At 34.6% G+C, this 27595-nt stretch overlaps 2 protein-coding genes across 19 annotated transcripts in view; both read left to right on the top strand.

Annotated features, from left to right (window-relative positions):
• The window catches only part of LOC139977751 (uncharacterized), a 177053-nt gene that overhangs the window by 48026 nt on the left and 101432 nt on the right, over positions 1–27595 (top strand). For 7 of the 17 annotated variants that reach the window (XM_071987356.1, XM_071987355.1, XM_071987354.1 and 4 more), the window contains exons 8-11: positions 475–536; positions 9478–9513; positions 12288–12352; positions 12848–17482. In XM_071987356.1, coding sequence (XP_071843457.1) covers positions 475–536; positions 9478–9513; positions 12288–12350 — 161 coding nt within the window. In that variant the 3' untranslated portion in view covers positions 12351–12352; positions 12848–17482. Of the gene's footprint in view, positions 1–474; positions 537–9477; positions 9514–12287; positions 12353–12847; positions 18101–18134; positions 19681–27595 lie in introns of those variants that run through there. The other 10 variants (XM_071987358.1, XM_071987357.1, XM_071987344.1 and 7 more) reach the window with 9 other exon arrangements.
• Positions 1–27595, top strand: part of LOC139977745 (NLR family CARD domain-containing protein 4-like) — a 346755-nt gene that overhangs the window by 222805 nt on the left and 96355 nt on the right. The window contains exon 1 of one of the 2 annotated variants that reach the window (XM_071987332.1): positions 22030–22397. The exons of the other annotated variant lie outside the window; for it this stretch is intronic. The gene's annotated coding sequence lies outside the window, so the exon portion shown is untranslated. Of the gene's footprint in view, positions 1–22029; positions 22398–27595 lie in introns of those variants that run through there. 2 annotated transcript variants of the gene reach the window in all.

The following is a 27595-nucleotide window of genomic DNA, read 5'->3' as shown; positions in this document are numbered from 1 at the left end:
TTTCTTCTTTTTCCATTTTTTTAAGCAGTGTTTAATTATGTCTCTCTTGATCTGTGATGACGTCACTGATGTTGGGTGTTCTCTGATCAGTTCATCATCTCATGGACTACTATTCTTGATCTGAGCATCGAATACTCGACTATCATGAATTGATTTCTTAATTTAGTCCAATATTCGTTCCTATTTTAGTTGTTTCACATGTTTCATGAAGGATTATTGATAGTAAACTGATCGCTAATCTTACTGAGATATCATGATTATAAACTGATCAGCTACACTGTACTGAAATGATAATGGTAGTAAACTGATAAGATCAAAATTAAGGAATCAACCAAATTGATTACTCCGCTGATATGAAGTTATCATCGAGAACCAACATAAATTCGGTGAATATATTAATGATTTCATTCGAGACCAATAAAGATTAAGTATGCACTTATCATTTACATATCTCTCTTTTATGTTTTTCATCAGTTTGGAATATTCTCAAAAATGGAACGTTTCGTCGTCTGAATCTACAAACCGGTCAATGGCAGGTAAGAGATTGTTCACCTTTCATTCAGATATTGCTCATAATGCAAGTCTGGTCAGCTTGTTTGCGTTATGCTGCCCTAGCTCTGTTTTCAGTCCCCAATAAATGTAAATAAATCAACATAGTGGTACATTATCTGTGCAGTTTACGTGTTGCCAGTAATATTAGAAGTTTTGATGTAAAGAAAGAACTTTCAGACATCTTCCCGCTCCTATTTCCATGTGGTGGGGGGGGGGGGGGATGTAGAGAGCCAACTCTCATCTTTCCTGGCGTGATTTTGGTAAAATAAAGTATCATGTTTTCAAGGTCCTTATCTCCCCTTTTGCGGTTAAGTTTGCTACCAGCAGATTGTAGCAAAAACAACACAAAGTGCAGAAGCTAGAAATATCCATGATAGCACTATACCTTGCTAATAAATTAAACGTGTTGCTTAGAAAGCTTTATGGGATTTGAAAGATCACTTGCTTAAATTATTATTTATCAATATTAGTGTATATGTGACTGACATAACTGTGTGGGTCTAAGCAGGCTTAGATATAATGAAAGGAAGGGTCTGGGTTTTTATTTGAAACCAATAAACTCTGGTATATTCTTCTGATGGTTATTTGTATATATGAAGGGAAGAGGAGCTATTTTAATTACTGACATTTCAAGGACTCCGATCTAATACTCTTTCTTTTCATTTTTTCTTTTAGAGGGGATTTGGGGGGGGGGGTGATTATTGCATTCGTGTAAAATGAGAGTAAATTAGGAAATAGAAAGAAACTCTGTAGTAGTATGCATATACTTCAATCCGCTTCGTTGTTTTGTTGTGCAGATACCATGGTAACCAAAACATATGCAATCATTTGATAAAATATGAATATAAGACAAATATTCGTATTGTTTCCAGCGTGTTTTGAATAGACACAAAAAATACATACATTATACGATTTTGAAGCAGTCAGGATCCGAAGGGGGGGGGGGTGGGTGCATGGAGTTGCTCCAACTACGATATAGTCGGTAACTGGTAATCTGTTTTAAATATTCCTAATTTGTCATCCGGTAATTGTATTTTAATAATTATCTTAAAAGTGTTAAAAATATGCTGTTGCGACACTTGGACATTCCAGCCTCATGCATTCCTGATCATTAGTGTCTAGGATTGGGTGGAGAGTTGAGGGCGCCAAATAATAGAGGAACAACTCACATTAACTTTTGTATCACGTTTATGCCAAACGTAGAAACAAACTTTTAAAAATCTGGAAGTGAACAGAAATACATATCTTTAAAATATAATTTTTGAGAGAAAATTCTGTAAGTAATTTACGAGCATCGGTATGATAATTAACAACCGAGAATATCATTTCAATATTTAGTAGAACACCAGTAGCTTGTATGATATTGAAACAATATAATTGACACAACCGTCGTTGCTAAACGTTCTCAACATACCACTACATACTCGTGAAACATTGGTTATATTCTTCTGAAACAAAACTATACTGTAGTAGAAATGAATGACATTAACAAATATCTTAATCAAATAATTTGTTCACCTAAACTGCTTTAAGGAATGTACTGAAAATATCCCGCTTTTACTTCGCCGTCTCGATGTACATTAAATATGAGACCGTAGAATGTTGTCAATCATGTTGCACCTTTCTTGTTTATGTTCATTTAATTTCGAGGCAAATGCTCATCATAGCCAGGGACGTCGCTAGATGGGGGTGTGGAGTGTCTCACCTCCCTCGCCAACTTGGTAAAACTGACGATGAAAAATTGGAGTGCGACAGTCGGAATTTTCGACTGTCGCACTCTGAATTTACCTTGGCCTATATTCATTTATTCCTGTGATTGTGAATGACCTAAAAATTGAAAAATTTCTGTCAAAATTTACCTTAAATCTGTCATATTTACTACAATTTCTTTGCCACTTTGAGAAATTGGATCTCGCGATCCTTATACTCCACAATACGAAACTTCGTATGATTTTGAATACTCTAAAAAAAACTTCGCCAGCTTCAATTCGGTTTATTTATGTACTAATGTTGCTATTGGGTGGGTTGACCCTGTTCGCTTGCTGCAAGTAAATTCAGTATATATCAGGGACATATCCGTGGGGAGCAGTGGAAGCAACTGCCCCCCCCCCCCATTTCAGTGTCGAAAAAAATGTTAAGAAACTGTTGAGTTTTTGCATGGTATTTTGTCAGTGCTCTTTTGATCTTGAATACTCGTCAGCTCCGTTAACTCGAGTTTAATCGTAGCAACAGTAGGGCCTACTGATTCAGCTACTTAGTTTGGCAGATGCAATTAGCTAAATGTAGCCTATAGCCTATTACCAGCCTACAGTTGGCCACTGCGTAATAAAATGCATATAGTCTACCTAACCTCACTCGATGGAGAGTCACGAATCGTATGCACAACGACAACGATGATTCGTCACGAACAGCATGTTATGAAGCTAAGCTAGCAATCGTACGTGATACACGCTTCCTATAAATAATTATTACACTGCTAAATATGAAAAGTTCGATAGCTTCAAGTAAGTTCAGTATATATATTGTCTCCATGGTATACAATTAATGTAGACGAAAGGTGTAAGACTATTTTGGCCGAATTTAGACTAGAAAATATTTTATAGAAATAGCTCAGTGGTTATTTTTGTTCGCGGAATCGGGCCACATAATATTGTATAGGAGTAGACAACCATCTTCCTCAGAAGTAATGACCATTAATTTTTTTTATTTTAGAAAAGCATGAGATTTACATCAATGGGCAGTGACAAAAGGTATTCGGGAATTGGCCTAAAATTTAACTTCTTGATGATTTCCTTCATTTTTCAAGGTTGCACTATCTTTAAAAATTATTGGGTAAATAATTTGGTATATTTAACATGTGGGCGATACATAGTATGTTCCTTAACTGCATCCTCCCCGTCCTAGGGATATTTCCCGGCTACGGTTTCCCATTGGGAGAGTCAGACTAACAAAAATTGAATATTGGCGCCGTTTACAGCTATTCTATATGCGTATGGCTGCCACGAAAATAGTACTAGTTTTAGTCACGGTTGTAATTGTTTTATCTGCGAACTTTGTCTATTCATCTTAGAGCAGAGTTAACTATCAGGTTATTAGTTAATACAGGTTGGCGTATATCGCCTCCGAAATTGTCCATATCGAATTTATATATATAGGCCTACGTGAGAACCACAACCACTGAAAACTGTATGTTTTTACAGTATGTTTTTATACTTATTTCTAAGCGCTCTATTGGTCCTTGACGAAGATGGTAGACAGATTGTTCATATTAGTGATAAACAGCTCGGCCGACCCACCCCTCCTCCTCCCTCTCAAAAAAATATATTAAGCGAGCTAGGAAAAAGCACATTATTTTTTGGTAATTCACTATTTTGTCGAATATAATTTGTTGAAAAAAAAACAGTTTTCCCCTTTGTTACATGAAAATAGCTTTTGTAGTTAGTATTCTATGTAGCCTTCAAGCAGATAACTTATGTTGCTTCAGTTGCTTACTTGCTTAACCAGAGTGATTAATAAGTTTGTGAAGTGAGGGCCAGTGGTACAAATGTATAATCATAATACGAAAAAAATATAAATACCTTATGTTACAGTGCTGTTATCATGAAATAAAACATACACAAGAGCACTGTACAAAATAACCAATACCTGGAATGTAAAATTACCAAATGTATGAAAAAAGAGTAATAACAACAGCAATGAAAGTAAAAAATGAAATAAGACAGGGTTATAAACCACAATAAAGAACATAAAATATTAAAGTATACAAAAAACTGGGCACAGTAATGTGAATAAAACAATGAATAAGATTAATGCCCATACTCAGGCCTAAAAATATAACTTTTCAAATGCTTCTTAAAAGTGTCGAAAAAAGTTCGGAACAAAAGTGCAGTCGCGAAAGATGGGGTGTCTGACTGACACTGACCGTATCGTTAACGATAAGCCGGGGGTGGGTGTGGGTTTGCAAGGCAGCAGTCGGAATTTTCTGGCTTAAAAACCCATGCATCCAGCTTGAATTTCAGCCACTACACCCCTCCAATCACCAGACCTTAACTACGTCCCTGACCATAGCACATACATACAGTTGTCGTATAAACAGCCCATTTAGCCGACCCTGTAGCTTACTGTGGCTGCTCTTGCATATTTGTATTTGTATAGCTCCCCGGTTTACACTGGTTATGTTCAATTGTTCGTTTTCTCTGGTGTTAGGAGAAGTTGATCTTCCATTAAATAAAGCTGCCTAGTACGTCATTGGTTGTAACTTTGACCAAACCGTGCAATACTTGCAGAATTATTGGATACCCTGCAACTAAGATATCTAGAAAAATCACGTGACTGCTCCTAATCAGAGAATTATTTGTCTTTTAACCAGATTTAGATAATTTTGTGTCCCAAATATTTAGTGCCATAGATATTTGTTGTTACAAAACTTACTTTAATCTTCCCTGGTGGACCGAAGTAACATAACGTTTTCAAGTCCTTCTCATTCTTTTAACGGAAGATAATGCACATGAATCCGTTTTTTTTTTATTCTTCAAGATACTGTGTCACGGATATATATATACTAAGCCCGTGCCGTATATTGCTTCTGCTTTTTGTTAAAAGATCTTAAATGTGCAGTAGATTCTCCTTTGGAGAAGCTGGATGATCCGTGTACAGCAATGGTTGGATGACAAGACTTACTTAACGAATGTAGCATTAATGTAGCTGGTTTCGTTTACAGTATCAACTTAATCGTCATTAAATAGCGCTCAAAAGCTTTCATCTGTTTCATGAATAATTATAAATTGGAGAGATGATTGAACTCATGGGAAACCAGCATCGGAACTTAAATCAAACCTATTACCTGTACATATTTCATAAGTAGCTTCACCTTCTTATACATGTAAGACTTTGGGCTGAAGTTGCTTTAATCCTAATCGCCTAGTGTTTATTAATTCTTAGTATAATATTGCTATATCGTTGTATAAATAACATGTACATTTAGAGCTTCCGTAAAAAAATATCTAACCACAGAATCTATTAGAAAAGCCGAATATATTGTTCATTTCATTTCCGTTATCACCAGTACAAATATAAAATATTTAAACAAGGGAACCAAAGACTAAGAAATACAAAAATATGTACATTAATATAAACGTAAAGATAAGAAAGTAAAAGGTTAATAATACTTGAAAACTTGTGTTTCTGAAAAAAAGTGATTCTGATTGAATAAACTTAACAGAAAAGCAAAGCAAATAATTCGGAATGGCTTTATTCCATTCATTGGCAAGATATTAGGATTGTACTAATTTCTATTGGCTTTAACTAAAATACCATTAAGTGCTGGATGCAGTGCGTGTTCCATATGAATAAATCATGTATACTCAATACAATAGGAATTGTCCAATCAAGACGCTTAAAGGAAGAATTAGTTAACGGAAGATCTGTAAATATTACAGATAATAATTTTGAGAATTTTATGATCTGATTTTATCTTTCTGATACACCGTTAACGATGATCCAATTTTCCCTCGAGATCAAAATGGTATAAGTAATGCTATCACTGACATATCACTTTTGACGATGTCATAAGAGGGATTTGTCTGAAATACAGACTAAGCTGATTTACAGATGGTCTGGTATAACAGACATAGCACATAGTCATATAGTATATTGTTATAGGTATTCCATTGCAGTCGCTACGGACAAAGACATGTTTGTTTACATGTATGAAAGTGCTACAGTATGAATAGCTATAGAGACTCAACTAGTTGATATTCTAACTTTAAGATATTGCCATAAATATTCAGTTGATTTTTTTTAATGCATTTGTTTCAAACTGACAGAATAGAGAGCTATGATACATTAGTATGTAATATAAGTCACAGAAGGACAGAGCGTTAATCTAAGATATGATCTTCATTTTGCCGACACTCTTGAAATGGGCGCAGTGTTACATGTTGTCAAGTGTCTACTACCTGTCAATCTCATAATATTCGTTAGAAAATCCCTTCGAGAATATTACGAAGTTTCATCACTATTTTATCATGATCCTAAGCTTTTATTTTTTCAATCTCTCTTATATAATCGTAAATGTTTAGACAGATATGTGCGCATTAATGAAGTGGTAATTAATGCAATCACACGGGGCACTGTAGGACATTATTCTAATACAGTAAATTTGAACCCAATTAAACACAATCTGTCATAAAATGCCATGTATTGCCTAATTATCGTAATCTTTCTCTGGTTTGATTTGTTATTAATAAATGAACATATCAAACATGCAAACAACTTCCTTAAATATTCTAATGGAGGGGTGGGGGGGGGGGAGTGGCTAGGTTTCTATACTGAAGTAACGATAATTATTTAAAAAAACGTACATTTGTCAACGACGAGGAGTTATTTGTCCAGGATATTTGTATCGTACAATACAAGTAACCCTTGTGACTAGGTATAGTGCAAATAACATGAGGTATGGTACAAATAACATGAGGTATGTTACAAATTACATAAGGTACGGTACAAATAACATGAGGTATGGTACAAATAACACGAGGTATGGTACAAATAACATGAGGTACGGTACAAATAACATGAGGTATGGTACAAATAGCATGAGGTATGTTACACATAACATGAGGTACGGTACAAATAACATGAGGTATGTTACAAATAATATGAGGTATGGTACAAATAACATGAGGTATGTTACAAATAATATGAGGTATGGTACAAATAACATGAGGTATGTTACAAATAATATGAGGTATGGTACAAATAACATGAGGTATGGTACAAATAACATGAGGTACGGTACAAATAAAATGAGATATGGTACAAATAACATGAGGTACGGTACAATTAACATGAGGTATGGTACAAATAACATGAGGTATGGTACACTTTCTCCGCATGTAGACCCCTATGTGCTCTCCTTATAGAAGTAATTGCCTTGTGAATCAATTTTACAATTCTCAATTTTAAAGTAGAGAATATTCAGACAGATAAATCCTTATTAAAACAAAATGAATCAATCGGGCTTGCAATGTCTCTCTTTCACACCGTCTCAGTCAAAAAAAGATTTATTGGTGAAAATATCGATGCATACTTTTCATCTCTAGGATCTTTACGTTGTGACGTCACTGTACGCAGTAATACAAATACAGTCAGTAAATTTAACCGGTTCTCATAGTTTCAGTTGTAATGAGGGATCCATATTGATTATATTTCATTATTTTTTAGTTTAATGTATATATAAGTGACTGATATGAATGTGTGTGTACAGCATATGAAACGGCAGATATGTTTTTAACTTGAAACAAAGAAACAAGTGTATTTTTAAGGTAGATTTCATCAACTAGTTTTTTACTTATTTGGAAAATTAAAGTTGAGATGACTACATTATAGGTCAACTTTAAGGTGTTAAATTTAAGGTTTTTATTTCATTTTCAAGAAACGTCGTTTTGTACCACCCTCTGTATGTACAGTACTATGAATAAGCAGCAGCATTATGATACAAAAATGGCAACGCGGGTGAATCTGAATTAATAATGGTTAAAAATATTTGCATTATTTCTTTCGTCTTTTGAATAACTAATAATGTGTGTATAAAATAGGTTATTGAAGGAGCCTGGGCCAGATTGGGAGAAGAGGTGGGGTGTTCAAAGTAACTGGTAATATGGTTGAGTTCTAAACAATTAATAATTATATTCAAGCGCTGACAGTAGGAAAATGCAACATCCTGGCCTTCTACCCTCACATGGTTCCTATTGTTTTTAGTACTCTTTCCACCAGAACAATTCAATACGTTTGTATGTTACAGTATAATAAACGCTCTGATGTAGCTGAGTCAAATTATTCCTGATTCCAAGCCGAGTCCGACAACCACTTGGTTCGAGTATATGGTAGTCTCGAGTCTGAACAGAGTTCTAGAGAGATATGAGCAACCCAAACCAGGTCTGAGTCCAGCTAATACATAGAGACAAAGCAATGACGAGCTCATGCGGGTTTCTCCCTACACTAGTCTAATAGACACACAGGGCGTATCGGTTAAATACACAGACTATAGTCATTCATAACTTACAGGCCGTCGCCTCCTGGTCTAAATTTCCCCAGCCTAAGTTGGACAGAGAGAGTCAACTATTGCGAAACTGATTATTTGCACATGTAAAAACTTTCAAAAAACAAACACACACCGGGTTAACTTTAGAGAGAAAAACATCTGTGCAGGGTTTATTACATTTCATTATTTTTTCATTGTTAACAGATCTCTACCAGACTATATTTAATTCTCCCCTTTGTGTCTCTTATTTCATGAGTTCATCATACAACTGCATTTCCAAAACTTTCATGGATATCTCTACACGATCAATAACACGATAGAAATATTCCATCTAAGACGGGTGGGGGGGGGGGGGTAACCAATATGCTGCTTTGTGGGCATAACAATATTTTGCTTTATTTTGGGCATTACGTCGATCCAACAACGATGTTCTGAGTTTCTATCTTTGAATACTGCCCTCTTTCCCTACTCTCGTCATCTTCTCTGTCGTCCATTGTATCCATCTGCTCATCTCAGTGAGAAGTTCATCATTATGACGTCACTCAGTGTTTGATGACGTCACTCAGTGTTTGATGACGTCACTCGGTGTTTGATGACGTCACTCAGTGTTTGATGACGGGTTTAAAACTAAGTATGTCTTCCCTATAAAACTAATGTTTATATTCTTGTTATTTAGTCCGTGCATCTTACAGTGACGAGTCTGGCTCCTACATTGACTTTAGTGTGTTCAATACAGGTATGGTTTACCTGCCAGGAATAGTTTATTGCGATATCTGTGAAGATATATCATTCTATCTTATACATTTTTTGCTTCGCCATATTATATATTCCTGAAATTCATTTTCAAAATCTCATGAATATTATATTTTTCTTCCTTTCAGGCCTGTGACAATAGGGGCAATCTACCAGGAGAAAAGGTAAGAGAGACATAGATTCATGTTCCTGTTAATTAGTAACGATAATGTTAATAACAGACAAAGAGGTATTAATTACGGTAATGTGAAACAAAGAAATAAGACAAAAGAGTATTATACTTTGTGTCTCATCAGGGGGAAAAGATTTATAATTGTCGTGTATCGAACTGGAACAGGGAATTTAGGTAGGCCAGCTACAAGTTTATATCTCGTAATGATGATAGCACTGTTCTAACTGACAAGTTTAGATGCGGCCTAAATAATCTTCCTTCCGCAAGCACCAAATCAGAAGGTTATTGTTTCTTTCTTTTTATTTAAATTTGTTTCATTATATGTAAAGACACCTGACTAGTCCAGCTAACAAACAATGTTCTTATATTTTTTTGCATCGAACTATGTCTTCCATTTCTAGAATTAACACAAGAGCTGTTTTCATAGCATGTATGATCTAAATGACTGAGGCCCTATTAATGTTTAGTTAGCTTACACGTACAGCTAGGATTGTTTGGGCGTAGTGGTAATAACGAATATTTGGTTGTATAGTCACCATGCAGAAGATGGATGAGTTGACGTGATGAAGTATTTCTGTTGAAAGGCAGAAAAATAGCGGCTTGTAGTTCAATTGTTTGAAGGCCGAGGGAGGAAGGATTCATCCGACTAAAGTATTTAAATCTAAAATTTGTTATCCAAACTTCGATGAAGATGTATATCATCCCCCCCTCCCTCCACCACCATTACCATGGACGCATATTAAACGTCTTTAAACCGCTAACAAATGTAACAATATTTTCATATACAGCTGCAATATTTCCCTTTGAACGTCCGTATTGCCTTCGTTTTTTAATTTAGAATCGCTATACTGATACTGTACAGAGAAACTAACAATCTAGAAAGAAACTTTTAGAAAAGTAATCTGGCTCACAATCTTATTTTGGATGTTACTATATGCCTTGTAGCTGCAAACTAACAGGTTCCCAGACATTGGTACTATGGTAACCACAGATGCCCGGATGCTGTGGGAATGGGATGGCAGTGTATTATGATCGCGAATAATTTTGAGAGGAACAGTGATTTTCAACCATAGTTGTGTATATTTTCGCATTGGGGTCCCGGGACGCCATTCAAAATACTTTAAAAAAACATGATATCAGGAGTTGTTTAGACTTCGTAGGCACTATGCCTCCGGGTCCAACTAGACCACTGACCATGGGTATTAAGCGGGCACTTGACCGTTGGAACATTAACAGGGCAACGCTTCAGACCCACTGAACATTGGTCTGAGTCCACCTGCCCCCCCCCACCCCGTCCCCCTGTTCATTTCTAACCTGTGTTATTGGGACTAGTTTATAAATCACCATAGACCTAAAAACTGAATGATTTATCGTTAATTAAATTGTATAGTTTTCGTGAACAAGGTAACACTAGCAAACAAGACTCTGTCTTGCGCACTATAATGTGCATATAAAATTAACGCCTAAACTGTTAATATTCCTCCACTGAAAACAAATGTTGCTAACAAATAACACAAGTTCCGCCATAACAAAACATAAGAGCAGAACACGATCTTGAATGGTCAAGAGAACCAACTAAAATAACGATCCCGTTATATGTCACGAATTGTGACGTCATGAAATTTCCTTATTAAAGGAACAACAGTATAAATGTCAGATAATGACACGGCTTACCCAACATTGTACTTAACCTTTAAACTAAGTTTAATCAAGTTTGTTTCAAAGTTCTAGAGGAAGAAGGGTGAGGGATGGGTCCAGCTGGGAATATATAACCACATTTATGGATCAAACTCAGTTTACCTTCAGAATGGAGTACACTGGTCATTTTAACACCCTAAGAATGCTGCTCCCTTCACCAACTATTGATCTTGTAATGCATAATCACGTGAGTCAATGTCCAGTTTGATTTGCCTCCTACATTTTGAATTCTTTGCAAAAGCGCATAATGAGATATGAGTGACCTGGATATGTTTCTGTAACGATTAAATTAATGTTTGAAGGAATTGTCGAACTTTCATAATGATGAGAATGATAAACTCTGTAGCTCAATTGAAAATGGTTACTCAGCTTGACAGGATCAGCTTATAAACAGGACGGAACATTTCCCTGCATCTCACCAATGTGTGATAGTACATTGGGTTGCATTGATTGAGTCATCGTGGTATCAAGGGGAAATCCCCTGAATATGTCATTTGATGGTTACCGGCAGGGAAGAGGATAGGTGTGGAAATAAGTTAACTGATTTTTGTACAGTAATACTGTTTAACACAGAAATCACTGTTATAGATTGGGAGAGGATGAGATCCTTGAGTTACGAGTCAATAATTGTTGACGTAAACTATTCAATTTTGTTACTTATATACTTATTTTTAATATTTCAAGCAAACAGTAGAAATTTTCTATAGAATCCAACCTTCACAAATCAGTCCTTTCAAGCCTGAAATCAAAGCGACCACAGCATTAGTGACCTTGGTTTCATGGCTTTAGCCTTCATGTGTATATCATGTTCAGTACTAAAATATTCGCAGGACGAACTCGTTAAATGTCCTAAAATAAAAACAGAATTAATAATAATAAACAGGACAACAATTTTCAAGATATTTGAAAACATGCAAAGTTTAATGTGACATGAATCGATTTATCTGAAATAACACTTTTAACATGGATGCATATGATGAATATTTACAACATTTAACTATACTGTATTGTCTTTGTTTCTGTATTATCTTATACATATGCATTACTTATACTTTTCCTTTTGTTTAGGGATTCAATGAGAGGAGTTATCAGTCGAGCTTGGCGAAATTCAACCAGGAAAGGTGCAAGTAACTGTAAGTCAATACAGCTGACTACTCTCTACCTTATAATTTAACATTGTATTTGTTAAGTGATTGTCTGCTAGTTTTAGTAGTAAAATCTTAATATATTAAAATTTATCTCCATCGAACACCAGAATTTGTATTCCTATATCTGTGATTATCTAATTTTATCTGGTCACTAATATCATTTGCTTCAACTATAATTGGTTTTTATCATATTTTTCCTTCACAAAGCAAATTCCTGATTAATGTATGGAAATGATTGATAAGTTCCTTCCATTATCAGAAACCTCGTTGGCTTGTGTCCCGTGTCGAGGTGTTTTGTTTAGCTGGTTGGTTTAATTACTGGTTGGCTCATGGTACTGCTGGCGCTTTTGCCGAAGTAGGAGGTTGCTTATAGGTATCACTTCCCCATTATTTTACTAATAAGTAGTACACGTTGTTAGACCCGTTGATTATGATACAATATAACCTAATATTTATCATTTTATTATCTTTATATTACAGCTCAATGCAAAATGCATGTTCATCAGCAGGACTGTGACGTCATTAACTCAATCCTCAAATTGATGGCAGTAATTTCAGTGAGAAAGGATCTAATAAAGAGATTAGGTTGTAAACTGTTAATATCTCCCAAATAGTACAAACAGTTCCAGATAGAGCTCCAGTATAATACACATACAACTATTCTAGTATGATTGTGACTTCATCAAATGCCTATATTCTCAAGACAATGGAATGGTGACTTGGTGAAGACTGTAACTTTTACATTCATTGTAAATGTATCTTGTAGAGAGATAAGGTTGTACAATAAAATTAATAAACACTTATCCAATAAAGAAGTGAAATTTGAAATTTGAAAGCTCAAGTTACATTTTATTTAAAGGATTACTTTAGGTGGAATTTCAGTCTTTAAATGTTATATTGTCCAAAAAAGGAGTGTTGTTAATATTTCTTCAACTTTTCTGGTTTGTTAAGATAAATGTCTGGAATACTCCTTTAATGCTAAATTGATGATGACGTCAGCCCCTTACTACAGGCCTAAATATTCATGTTAAAATGTGATTTATACATTTGAATAGCTCAACAAAATCAAGTTTTGTAACTTCGTTCTTAAACCATAGCATAGTTAGATGATTTTCAACTACATTTGTCCATGTCGAATGTGTACTTCAATGTTAACATGTTATTTGAGGCCATAAAAGTCTTCTCATCCCATTGAGTGTTGTGTTGTATTTGATGAACTGATATAACTGTCTCCGTATTATGTTATATAGTCCAGTTAACTTTACTGATGAACTCAGCTGTTTAAAGTAACATGTCTCAAAATTAAACAAAAGGTTATAGTAAAAGCAGCCTAGATTGAAAGCCAGTGGTCTACAACATAACAACATTAATGTTGTGCTTAAAGTCATACTTTAATATGCTATATATTCAGCTACTCAGTTTTGTGCGCTAAAGTGTTAAAATGTAATTTGTTAGGTTTTGTTAGTCACATTGCTGTCGTTCGGGAGACTAGATGGGTGGGTAATGGGGAGATAAATGTTACCCTGTGACCATTTCTAAATCTGATGAATATGCTGCTAAAGATTGTTATGAGTACACTGTCCACTATCTATCTCCTATTGAGAGGCAGCGACTTCATCTACACCACCAACTGATATAGTATGGTGCACACCGATAAGTAAGTTTAAGATACAATTAACAAATTTACTATTTTTCTCTCTTGAATTCAGCTTTATGAAGTTTAAAACTAAACGATGACAGGGAAGTAGCCTACATGTTATAAAGAATGAGTAAATATGAAAGACTCTTCCACTATTAATTAAGATATATTACCCACCTATTAGGCGGGTTTAACCTCAGATAATATGCATAATTTGAATTTATTGCAAGCGTTTTGTTTCTTTTTTCGAAGAAGGGGATGGGGTGTCTAGTACATTTTCTCCATCCTATCAAGAGACTGAGTTAACGTTGTAAACTGTAAATAACTCCAAATACTACACAGAACTCCAAACAAAGATTCGATATCTTACATGATCATACAGGCTACTTAGTATGTTATTGTAAAGTGTACAACAAGTAGATCTTACGTTTTATTACCCACATTACTGCTCACAAATACTTTCTTTTCTAACTCTTAATTTATTTGCTCTTCAAGCCAAATTCAAATGACTAAGAGCCAAATAAACTATTAATGACGTCATCCATCACCTACTACGTCATCAGTATAGGAGAATATTTATCTCTTTGATGTGAACTATTGAGAGAGGGAAGAAAGAGAGCACAATCCCTATCTTACTCTCTGTGTGTATGTGGAGGGGCGGGCGGGGGGGCAGGGGGTGTCGGAGGTGTTAGATGACTGACCCACCACATTGGTGATCAAGTAGATGTTATTGTATTCATTTGCACCACCACCAAAACGCTAATCTGTAGAATGGGAATTAAATGGTTATGTACAGTATTTTACACCCCAATATGTTACAAAGTCTTCGTTAATTGCGGAAGTAAAGAGAAAAGGTTGTTCCACGCATTTCTCGTGTGCATGGTATAACATCCTTTATTGGTCCAATTTTATGTAATGGTATGATTCATCCCAATTCCAGACCTATCTCCACCTTCCAACCCCCCCCCCCCGACAAACACCTTACTACTCAGAAAATTAATTACAAGCCTGATTCTGTTAATATTTCGATACTAGTTTTACGCAGACATGTTGGGAATGCTTTGGTTTAAATCTGTACATAATGTATCCACATACACTTGGTAACTAAGGAGTGAATGATTACACTTTATCTTTGTTCATCCTTTTACTACATTTTGATTTAAACTGTGACGTTTCGGTTACGTAATGTCTAACAAGAGTAGAGTCACCTTAATTGTGTCAATGCAAAGACTAAATGACATTCACTGGTTATCTACAATACCATTGTGTTATTAAAATGAACTACAAGAACTTAGAGGTGATATTAATTAATATATGTGATATGTTTATTTTTCCCTAAGTCAGCATTTCTTCATGTTTGTCGGTTACAATGTATTATCGTTCTTAACTTGAAGACAATTAGATGACATGACTGTGACGTCATATCATATGATTGAAATAACAAATGCATATTCTGTATTGTAAGTAACTGAGACTTAACTTAATCGATCAATACTTTTCATTGTATTCTTTAATTATTATTTTAATTTTTGCTTTATGTTTTTTTTATTGATTTATAATCTGTCCGTTTCAAATCATCATCTTAATAATTAAGTTTATTGTTATTAACTTTACGTCATAACCTATTTGATGTATAAACTGATTCCATCAGCGCACGAAGAATATAACATGAACGCTCAAAATAGTTCACCGACAAAGAAACATAGTAAAGTTTCTATTTATTAGTAACAATCAAGTTAAGGATGCTTTGATCATGCGCAATTAGTTCAATCTCTCCATGTATGATGACATATCGTCGATATAGGATTTTAACATTACTACAGAAATGAATGAGATAGACAGGTTCCTATTATTGTTAGGGCTATTAATGGATATCATATTTATATTTTTCATTTGCTTACTTTAAATTTTGCTGCATTTTGAAAACTGTCTCTTGAAATGTTGGTTTTGTTTTGACTCATAAGAGACTGTAAAGTCGATAATCTTAAAAAAGAGAAAAGGAAAATTTACATTTCACTTATTAAAGAATATCACATACTAAGCATTTCTGGTAAAATTTGTTTCCAATTCCTACATTGCGTTTTGGAGATATCGATAGCTGAGATTGTAACAGATTGTACCAAAGTGAACTTAAAGCAAACAGGTGTGACGTCATAGTTGCACACTGACAGCAAAATGTTCCATTTTTCTTATGTTTTTACTTCCTTAGTTTGACTTTGGATTGGAAAGGATCCCAACTTTGCTTTAGGGTATGTGATGATGACAATACCCATTAATTGCAAAATACACATAGTTTAGTGCATACCAAGTTTTGATTCCTTATCGAAGACAAAATGAATATATGCGATGGTGATGGTGCGTGCGTGTATGTGTGCGTCTGTGACACTTGCTTGAGTCCGTGATAACTCAACAATGGAGTGATGCATATTTGTCATACTTGTTATGTAGATGTAGTATAGTAAGAAGGTGTGCCTAATTTTTGTAGCGCTGACCTTATGAATATTAATAAGGTTATGGTGTCAAACGTTTTTACATTGCAATAACTCCGCAACCCGAAGTCGGATTGCAGCCAAACTTGGTATACAGTTGCTAGTTAATGTTTGGGCTCCAAAAAAATCCGGACCCATTTTTGAGCTGGTGGAACCAAATTTTATTTCCAACTAAAATGCATTTTGAGGCAACTTCTCTGGGCCCGAATTTTTGGGGCCCAATATTTTGGGACCATCTGAGCCCACATTTTTTTCTCCATTGCAACAACACCGCAACCTTCAGTCGGGTTGAGGCTAAACGTTGGTAAACGTTGGTTAATAGCTGCTACATGTAGGCCATCTGGACACCAATAATTCCGGGCCCATTTTTTGCCGGCAGGGTTTAACTTTTATTTTCAACTCAAATGCATTTTGGGACAAGTTCTTTGGGCCCGAATTTGTGGGCGCAATATTTTTTTGACCATTTGAGGGAAAAATTTTATTGGGCCCAATTTTCGGTAAGGGCCAACATTTTTTATTGCAAGAACTCTAAAACCTTTAAGTATATCTGATTGTATCCAAACTTGGAATACAGTTGTTGGTTAGTAGCTGGTACATGTAGGCATAAATATTATGATATGAGTGATGCCATAAAACACTTTAATATTCACCTACCAAGGAACCATAATGACCGTTGAGCTCTTGTTAATATTTTATCGGCTTCATTTACCCTACGTTGTTATTATAGTCCTAAGTAAAGCCTTAGATTTTTAAGACAATATGATCACGTGAGCTTACATAATTTAACAAGTTTGATTATGATAATTAATGCTTATAAAGTTCTGTACATTAAGTAAGCCTTATATGCAATGGTATGCTCTCTGTGTTTCACTTTTCATTTCAATTTTTCCTTAAAGTGTTTTAGTTTACTGCATCTTTTAAAGTTTCAACTTGTTTGTGAGACTTAAGGGGAATCAAAGCAACGATTATTTTAATGTTATGTGATAGGTAAGATATCGATCATTGTGATATTACATGATAGGTAAGCTATCGATCATATTTAATGTTATATGAAAGGTAAACTATTGATCATTTTAATATTATATGATAGGTTAACTATCTATCATATTTGATATTATGTGATAGGTAAGCTAACGATCATATTTAATAGTATATGATAGGTAAGCTATCGATCATTTTAATATAATGTAATAGGTTAACTATCGATCATATTTAATATTATGTGATAGGTAAGCTAACGATCATTGTAATATTATGTGATAGGTAAGCTAACGATCATTGTAATATGATATGATAGGTAAGCTATCAATCATATTAATATTATGTGATAGGTAAGCTATCAATCATATTAATATTACATGATAGGTAAACTATCGATCATTTGAATATGATATGATAGGTAAGCTATCGATCATATTTAATGTTATATGAAAGGTAAACTATTGATCATTTTAATATTATATGATAGGTAAACTATCGATCGTTTTAATATAATGTGATAGGTTAACTATTTGTCATATTTAATATTATGTGATAGGTAAACTATCGATCATTTGAATATGATATGATAGGTAAGCTATCAATCATATTAATATTATGTGATAGGTAAGCTATCAATTATATTAATATTACATGATAGGTAAACTATCGATCATTTGAATATGATATGATAGGTAAGCTATCGATCATTGTAATATTATGTGAGAGGTAAACTATCGATGAGCAAGTCACATTTGGTCACGTACGCATTTGACAAAAAATTATTTTAATTTTGGAGATACCGTTTCCTTGCATATTTGTAAAGATACAAAACTCGTAGATTTGAATAAGTTTTGAAATTTTACATTTGTCTTCATTAATTGCTTCATTAACAGTCTACTTTAATAAGGTATATGAGCAGAACTTTAACAAGTTATTCTTTTAGCATTACATAATTTCGTCGTAGTGAAGCTGATAATATTATGTATATATCAAGTAATTCATAAATACAAAGATCGGCTCTGTGTAGTATATACTCTTCATGTTATTCTTTCATTGTTATTTTAATGCACTTTATAAATGATTCTACTGGCTTCATTTTATTTCAGATGTTCTTTTTATTTCTTTATATGCCAATATTTTCCTTCGATTTATAACATTTCTAAGACTGCATCTAATACTTACTTAATTATTAATTATTGTTATATTTAGTAATTAATTATTAGATTGCATTCTACTTCATCCATTTATTAATTTTACTTTCTTTTAAGATTTAGTTGCTTCCTTTCGTTACTCCTATTTCTATTTTATGAATCAATCTTTGATATTACTCACGCGTAATATAGTGAATATTAAAAGAAAATTGTTAAATGTTATAATAACAATGACTGGCTGTCTACCGTTATACCATTGATTGTGTTACTCAAAATCATACTAAAACATTGTCTAAGAGATGACACTAATTGATAACAATGACATGTTTTGTTTTTAATTCAGTTTTTGTTCCATTATTTTGTTCTCTAATGATGTTGCTTTAAAGACAATAGGAACATGTGACTTTGACGTATTATAGTAAGACTTTAACATATTAGTAACGAAGATAATGTTCTGTATATTTAACAGTAACCTTAAATGCGATGATCGGCTCTCCATACATATCTTTCATTCTTCTTGTATCATTATTTTGCTTCTTCTTATTAATGGGACTGGTTGATGATTAATGAATATCCATGATCTATTCATTGTAATTCAGTTTTTTGTCGTATTTGCATTAACGCAATTAGATGTTATTAAGCCATAACGTTTACCAATATTACTCAACCCCCGTCCCGCATAACTGAATATAGGTACATTTACTATACAAACACCGACTAACAGATAAATATGGAAGAAATCATTGCGTTGCAGTATCTGTTTATGATATTAGATATTCCCAAAGAAATAATTATTCCTTTCCTTTTTATTGTACTTGGTATCTTCCTTTCTCTGCATGTTTGTACAAATATATAAATTTTGCAACCAAACACACTTGTTCCCTTTGAGGCGATCCTAGTCTATCATTGTGATACAATTACAATCAATTTATCCCATCTATATGTTAATATATCATAAGTTCATATCGTAGAATCGTATAATGAAATTATTTATATGTATTGATATTGTAATGTCAATGGAAGCAATAAAAGAAAACTAATCAGATAAATATTGTCAACAGTGTTATCTCTGTGTAACATGTAGTCTATGTACTATCTTGTCATTTCAACCTCTGACTCTTTTCCTGTCCTGCGTCAAGGTCACACATAAGTTTATGGCTATACAGTAACTCTCCGGTAAAATAGGTGAGGCAGGTAAAGTTGCGGTTGAGATTAAGAAAAAAGTGTCGCTATCGTTCTGCGAGCCTTAAATTTAAACTTTCTCTTCAAGTTAATCCCAATCTTTTCTAGAAACATGTGTTGGTCCCGCCTGACCTCAGATGACCTTCGACATAAATTAAGTGAAACCGGTAGATAGTATGTATAAACTATATCTATAACCTACAGTTTCGTAAGTTCGAATATCATTTGATGTCATTCAAACCAAACTAGAATATGTTTAGAACTGTTTAGCTGCTCCAAAGACTTGTTTTTATCTGTAATTCAAGCAGAATATTTAGTGTCTCACAACTTAATTTATGTATCGTTTCATTTCTATGCCTGAGTAATTGGCTTATTGTATCCTTCATGGTGCGACTTTGAGGTCTGCAGTGCAAGAGATATATATATATATATCTCTCGTTAGCATCGCAGTTTATAGTATACCGCAAGCTGACATATTGCAGCGGTTCATTCTATTAGCAAACGATATTGTCAGATTGATATAAAGTTCAGTGATATAGGGTAATGATATGTTCCCATAGTTAATACTTTATGTGTTTAATTAATCAACGTACTGAAAATAACCATTAAATTAATAAACAAATACAATCGAACGCACATCAAAGTTCAAGATTGACAAAACGAAGGGCTCTCTCTATTTGCACGACGATTAGGAGTATTTGGTTGTATAACGAGAACATATGACTGGGAAACTGGCTGATCTTATTTTTACGTCAGTGTTTAATAAGACCACCCACTGATAATAAACACGATAATGAATAAGACGAACTTAAGCTCAAGTTTAGCACAAGTGAAATTTAGTTGCTTTGCTGAGAAGTGAATTGGTGTTGGGAATTTTGAATCATTAGCATATATGACGTCATGATCAACTGTTAGTGTGTAAGATATGCATCACCATATATATTTCAAGGGGAGATTAAAATGGAGAGAAGGGGGAATGGAAGGGGGAGGGATGGATGTATTGGTGTGGTTAAGTTCCATTGTTTACCTGTAGTGCTGGGCTACGTTCGGTTCAATATCTTACTATAAACAAAAATAAAACATTGTTGGAGTATATGTAAAGTATATTTTACCCCTCTTTTGGGGGTTGGCTGGAAACATTGTTAACCAAAATCTTCAGAGAATTTCAAAATTAGATTGCAATTAATCAAATTAAGGTATTCTGATTGAAGTCGGTTAATGAGAGTAATTAATAAAGTACACAAAGCTTGTAACCTGTCCTCACCCAGCTGTTTTTTTCTAGATTAAATCCTTTGAAGAAGTAAGATGAACTGGAAACCTCGAAACTTTAATCATCCATGTTTATCTGAGATTAGAAGGGCCGCCCAGACGTTCATTAGTTGTTGATGTTCAGAATAATAAATATTCAAAGAACAAAATGACATAGATATAAACATCAAGAGAAACAAAGGTGGAATCAGAGTAATATACAGCTTACTACCGTAAAAGCTATTTCCACTCCTTGGAGGTTGGGGGCGTGGAAATTTTGAGAGATTATAACTGATTTCATTTCGTTAACGTTGTGAATATAACTAAACATTTACAGGCTGAATTTAGTTATAGCTCAACCATTCGTTTGAACGATATGTTTATGATGGGAGTTAGAGGCCAAACTTGTTTTTATGTACATAATTTAAACATGATGACTTTCGAAATATTGCTCGTTGTGGACATTTGGCATGTATGGATACAAGTCGGCAAACAAAAACCTTGATTAACAATGAAAAACTCCGATTATTAACCAGTCAATCGGTCAAATTTTAACCGATAATCCAATTTTATTGACTATAAGCTTTAATTTTCAGTTGTAAAACCTGGAGTACCGGTTCAAAACAAGACCGGCATTGAGCATTGATCCAATTTTTTCGGCAGAATCAAACTGGAATATATCATTAGTGGGTATTTTGCTTTGCCATACACGTGATTCAGGAATAATTTCGACATGCGAGTAAACATCCGGTAAGATTAGCATAACAATACGAGTAAATCCCATTCTGAATGAGAAGAAACCGCACGTGGCCTTAGCTCTGTGAACAATCCAGGGAGAGATGCTCTGTTAGTCATACAGTATTGTATTAAGATAGCTTGAATAGGCTCGTTTTGCTCGTGCGTGCATAAAATCCAACACTAGCAATTGGACGTACGGGGACTGCTGGTGATAGTGTTCAGTTAAATAATATTTACTTCAAAGGCATCAATAAGACACTGCAACATTCTCGTCGTGCTCTACATCCATGGAAATGTTTGTGAATATTTTGCAATGATTTCGTAATCCAAAGTGATGTACCATGAATTCAGGATCAATAGTTTTCAGAGACCTTCATCTTTTCGTGAGCTGAGAAAATGATTCCTTGTGAAGGATTATTTAATTTTTCGAGAGGATCACTTAGGTTGTATACCGGGATGTACTTTAAACTACAGCATAACGATAGTTCTTATCAGGTGGTTAAATTTGTAGGTAATTTTACCTAACTGACTTCCCGAAAGCTTTGGAGATAACAGATATTGGAAGATAAAAGTATTGTCCCGTTGACCCCTCGTCAACTCACGTGAGTACACATTCCAATTGAAAATATATGTTAATATTAATAAACTGGAATAAACGGTACTAGGTTAAACACGTACAACAATTTACTTCTCAAAGTCAAAGACCTTGGTTATTTGTCACATCAACAACCAGAAACACAACCCAGAATTAAAAAAACTTGAAGTAGGCCAGCTTGATTTTTTTTTTTAAAAAGAAGCAACTTATATTTGACATTTGTTATAAGTAAGTATAATAAATCAAATACCAGCAAACGTATCCCCGGATGTAAACAATAACATGGCAGTAGCTGTTAATTTTAATTTCAATCGCCTTTCCTGATATATCGATCGGAGAGGAAACAAACACACCGCTGATACCGGTCAAAAATTAAGAAAAAGCGGCTTAACAATTAACAGCCTAAATTGTTCTGTGGTTAAAATAACGTTTTGAACATCCTCCGATGGTCAATCACCACCCCCAGTCTACCCCGCCCGAAAAAAGGTGCATTGTAAGACAATATTCCTTCACTTTTTTGATAGAGGGGGAATTATTTAGCGCAGTCATTGTCAGGGGCGTAGCTAAGGGCTGATGATTGGGGGGTGTAGTGGCTGAAATTCCAACTGGATGGGTTTTGGAGCCAGAAAATGCCGACTGCTGCCTTGTACCCCCCCCCCCTTGCACAACTCGTCAACGATACGGTCAGTGTCAGTCAGACACCCCATCTTTCGTGACTGCATTTTTGTTCCGAACTTTTTTCGGATATTCGTACCCCTGTTTCTCACTTCACAAACTGATTAATCACTCTGTTTAAGCAACTGAGTATAGTCATAGGTGTAGGAGGCGGGGCGCTGGGGGGGCTGCAGCCCCCCACCCCGACCAAATTTTGTTGTTAAAATTCGGGCAATATGATGAGAATTTTTCGGGCACCTACTGAAAGAAAAATAATTTGTAATGTGTTTTTCAATGGTTAAACTGATATTATTATTACCATTATTATTGTAACGACTCCCCCAATAATTGTAACCAATATGGAAGGGTAATAACACGGCAAATGATTGTATGTTATTGGCATGCGATGTAAAAACCGATGTAAAAAACATTAACATGTTGAGCGCTCACGGAGCGCGCGAAAAATTTTGGTTGTATTTTCGGGCAACTCGTTACAGCCCTCCCAGATCAATTGGGCTCCTACGCCTATGAGTATAGTTATCTGCTTGAAGGCTACATAGACTACTGACTACAAAAGCTATGTTAATGTAACAAAGGGGAAAACTTTTTTTCAACAAACTATATTCGACGACAGAGTGAAATACCAAAATATACAGTGCTTTTTCCCGGCGCGCTTAATATTATTTTCTTTGGGCTTGTGGGGCTATTTATCACTCATCATGAAAAAAAATTAAATTGTTCACTTCATTCCAACTGAGCATTTGGAATGAAGTGAATAATTAAACATTTTGCAGAAAAATGTTGAGTTGGCGAGATACGATAAGTTGTCAATTAAACATTGTGCAGAAAAATTTCAAATGCTCAGTTGGAGTGAAGTGAACAATTGAACATTTTGCCAAAAACTGTCCAATGGACGAGATAAGATAAGTTGTCAATTAAACATTTTGTAGAAAATTTTTTAATTGCTCAGTTTTAGCAACTGAGCAATCCAATATTTTTCTGATTTTTGATAAGATTTTATCTTGTTATCTACACAATTTATTGAAAAATGTCACCTTATGGGGAAAAGGTTTTCATATATATCCGTAGATTAGCATTGGGTGTTTTAATGATCAGGGGTTAAAGCGCTAGCTCCATCCTCAGCGCACTAAATATTCATATCTTCCTGATGGTTTTAATTGTATACCATAGAGACAATGTGTATCCTGAACTTACTTGAAGCTAGCGAACAGGGTCAACCCACCAAAAAGCAAAATAAATACATAAATTATCCGAATTGAAGCTGGCGAATGTTGTACAGTAGACCTATTAGGCATTTGTTTTTAGAGTATTTCAAAATCATACGAAGTTTTGTATGGTGGAGTATAAGAATCGCGAGATACAATTTCTCAATTTGACAAGGAAACGTGGTAAATATGACTGATTGAAGGTCAATTTTGACCGAAAGTTTTAGGTCACTCACAAATTGCAAGAATACATGAAAATTAGAGTGTGACAGTCGGAATTTCCGATTGTGGCACTCAAATTTTCCAACTATCGTCAGTTTTACCAAGATTAGGGTGTGAGACATCCCCACCCCCCCCCCCCCTCTAGCGACGTCCATGGCCATTGTCTATCATTTGCGTTGAAAACCCAGAACCAGAACAAATACACCCTCACCTGTGCGTAATTAAAGTAAATTAGTCATTATTTCCGATAAAAAAATTCGTTTCTTGTTTTCTAAATCAGAGCCAAACCTAACTTCATGTTACAAACGATTTAAACTTTGTTTCAAACGAACTATGTTACGCTAATGAAATTAATCGTCGTTCATTGTTTTACGTAATTCAAGGGAGTTAAGTAACTACCGTCAATAGTTTGATCTAAATAATCTCTTCACTAATGGTATTAGCAAACTTTCTGCATGAAGATATAATGTCCAGGCTAGTACAATTATTGTAGATTTGATTTCCATTGATATGTTTAAAGCACCACTGTAGTTTATACCTACCTTTATTTTTTCCTTTTTCTCTTCAAAATTTCTTGACCAATTTTCATAATTCCTTTAATTATCAGAATTGACTATACCACTATTGAATATAAATTGCTGTCATGGTCAAAATATAAATCCCTAGGTTTATATTTAATTGTACCGTTATAAAATAATTGATGATATTTTTAATCCTTTTACAGGGATTAAACAGCAACCATTAACGCATGCGCGAATTTAAGGACATTTCCCCTTCTTTACTCATATACTGCTTCTAAAGAATTTGATATATTATTGATGTTATATGATTGAACCATCGATAATATGACGTTGTTGAAGTATCAAACTTATTTGCAAATCAATATCAGAGAGATCCTATATCAACAGTGTTCCATCAGCGTTATCTATAAAAACAGAACATACATATCTCTAAGCGTATCCCAATATAGACTTACATAGGCTTGTAACCACTGCATTTAGTTGACAGAGGTAATTGTCGAACGTTATTTCCATTTTGATGATGAGAGCAGTTATGATGATTAACTCCTGTTAAGTTTAATTTATTTAATTTTCCTTTTTAATCATGACATTATTATTGTTAAAAATTATGCTCGTGGTGCAAAGATATGTCGGCCGTATTTTCAAGGCGTTCGTTCGAAGTCTTCTCGCTGGTACCTTCGGTTCTATTTCTATTACGTTACTCAATATAATGACTGCAATTGCGAGTTCATCACTAAGACTAAAAGGAGGTGCAGCGCTTTAGGGTTGAGAACGTGACTGCTGGTGTAAGAGGATTGTATAGCTATCAATGGTATCAGTTTGACGTCATATTATTACTTTCATCAATGGGATAATCTTACTTCGTTTCCAGTCATTAGGAATGTATCCACTTTTATAACACTCAATGTTATAAAAGTGGATACATTCCTAATGACTGGAAACGAAGTAAGATTATCCCATTGATGAAAATGCCTCACCCAGTGGAAAAGAAGGACTACCGGCCCATTGCTTTGACTTGTGTCATTATGAAATGTTTCGAGAAGCTTATTCGCACTGATATCATAGAATGTATTCCATCATTGGATATGTATCAGTTCGCATGAGTACCGCAGTGGAAGATCAACTGTGGATGCGTGTTTGCTGTTGGATACAGTTCTACGCCAACATGTGGACACTGTCGGTAATTTTGCCAGGGTTTGTTTTATGGACTTTAGCTCCGCATTTAACACTCTTAGCAATTCGAACTTACTTCGTACGTTAGATGCTCATGTAAACAAGAACATCATTTCATTGCTGTATCACTATTTATTCAACAGAACTCAATATGTATACTGTGATGGGGATCATGGGGTCAGCAGTGAATATATTGTCACTAATACTGGTGTCCCACAAGGGTGTTGTTTATCACCTTTGCTGTTTGCCGTTTATACTGAATCCTTGTCCACACTTTATGAAAATGTTTACATTACAAAATATGCAGATGATACGGATATTGTTGGTTTGTGTAATGATAAATATCCACAGATCATTGTCAATTACCACACAGCTATTGCGGAGACTGTAGCGTGGTGTAAAACCCAATTACCTTTTTATTAACAGCTCCAAGACCAAGGAATTAATTGTTGATTTCCGTTCAGTTCAGATGCATGATCCAGTTATAATTAATGATAGTGAGGTTGAGATTGTGTCAGATTTTAAATATTTAGGACTCATTTTTAATCATACTCTCACTTGGGACTCTCATATAGGCTCAACACTTGCGAAAATAAAGCAGCGGCTATATTTTATTTATAGGTTGGGAGGATTTGGTCTAGAATATGAGCAACAGCTTTGGCTCTTCCGTTCCATGGTGCTTTCACTCATGGTCTATTGTGCTCCTGTGTGGCTCTCTTCCTGTTTCAAGACACAACTCAATTTGATTAACAGACATTTCAGAAAGTTTTATTCTGTAGATGATCATTACATTGAAGATATTGTACTTCAGTATGTAAGAGGGATTTTGAGTGATCCTGACAAACCTCTCCATAAGTATAATACCACTCCACGTAGGTTGTGTACCCTACCTCGTATGCGTACTGAACGCTTTAGACATTCTTTTTTTACCGAGGAGTATAAAGCTTTTGAATTGTCACATTACTAGATGAAATTTTTATCATAGTTTTGTATATATATTTTGCATATTTTTAAGCTGCGGATTCCATTTTATTATGTCTTCATTTTATGATTGATATCAATAAATTTTACTTTACTTTACTTTATTATCAGCATATTTTATAGTCTTTGCTTGCGAATGCTTCTTTCTTGGATGAAGTTCGTACGTATGTTTTTTTTAGGAAACTTTTTCATAAATTTGCAAAGGGTCGTCAAACCACTGTCCCGTTGACCTCCTCCATATAAGTACACTCGTTTACTAAATTACTTTAAAAACAGTAAGTCATAAATTACAGGCTTCATACTTGAAAGAAGTTGTTACTTTTTGAACTTTTCATTCTTTACAACTAAAGATACAAAAAGCTATTTCCTCGGGTGTTTATTGCAGCCAACGCTGTGCAACAACGAAGTTCCTATATACTTAATCTGTA

The sequence above is a fragment of the Apostichopus japonicus genome, chromosome 12, assembly GCF_037975245.1.
Source record: "Apostichopus japonicus isolate 1M-3 chromosome 12, ASM3797524v1, whole genome shotgun sequence".
NCBI classification, from domain to species: Eukaryota; Metazoa; Echinodermata; class Holothuroidea; order Aspidochirotida; family Stichopodidae; genus Apostichopus; species Apostichopus japonicus.
Note: the sequence above shows the minus strand (reverse complement) of the source record. Positions and strands in the feature narration are given on the sequence as shown.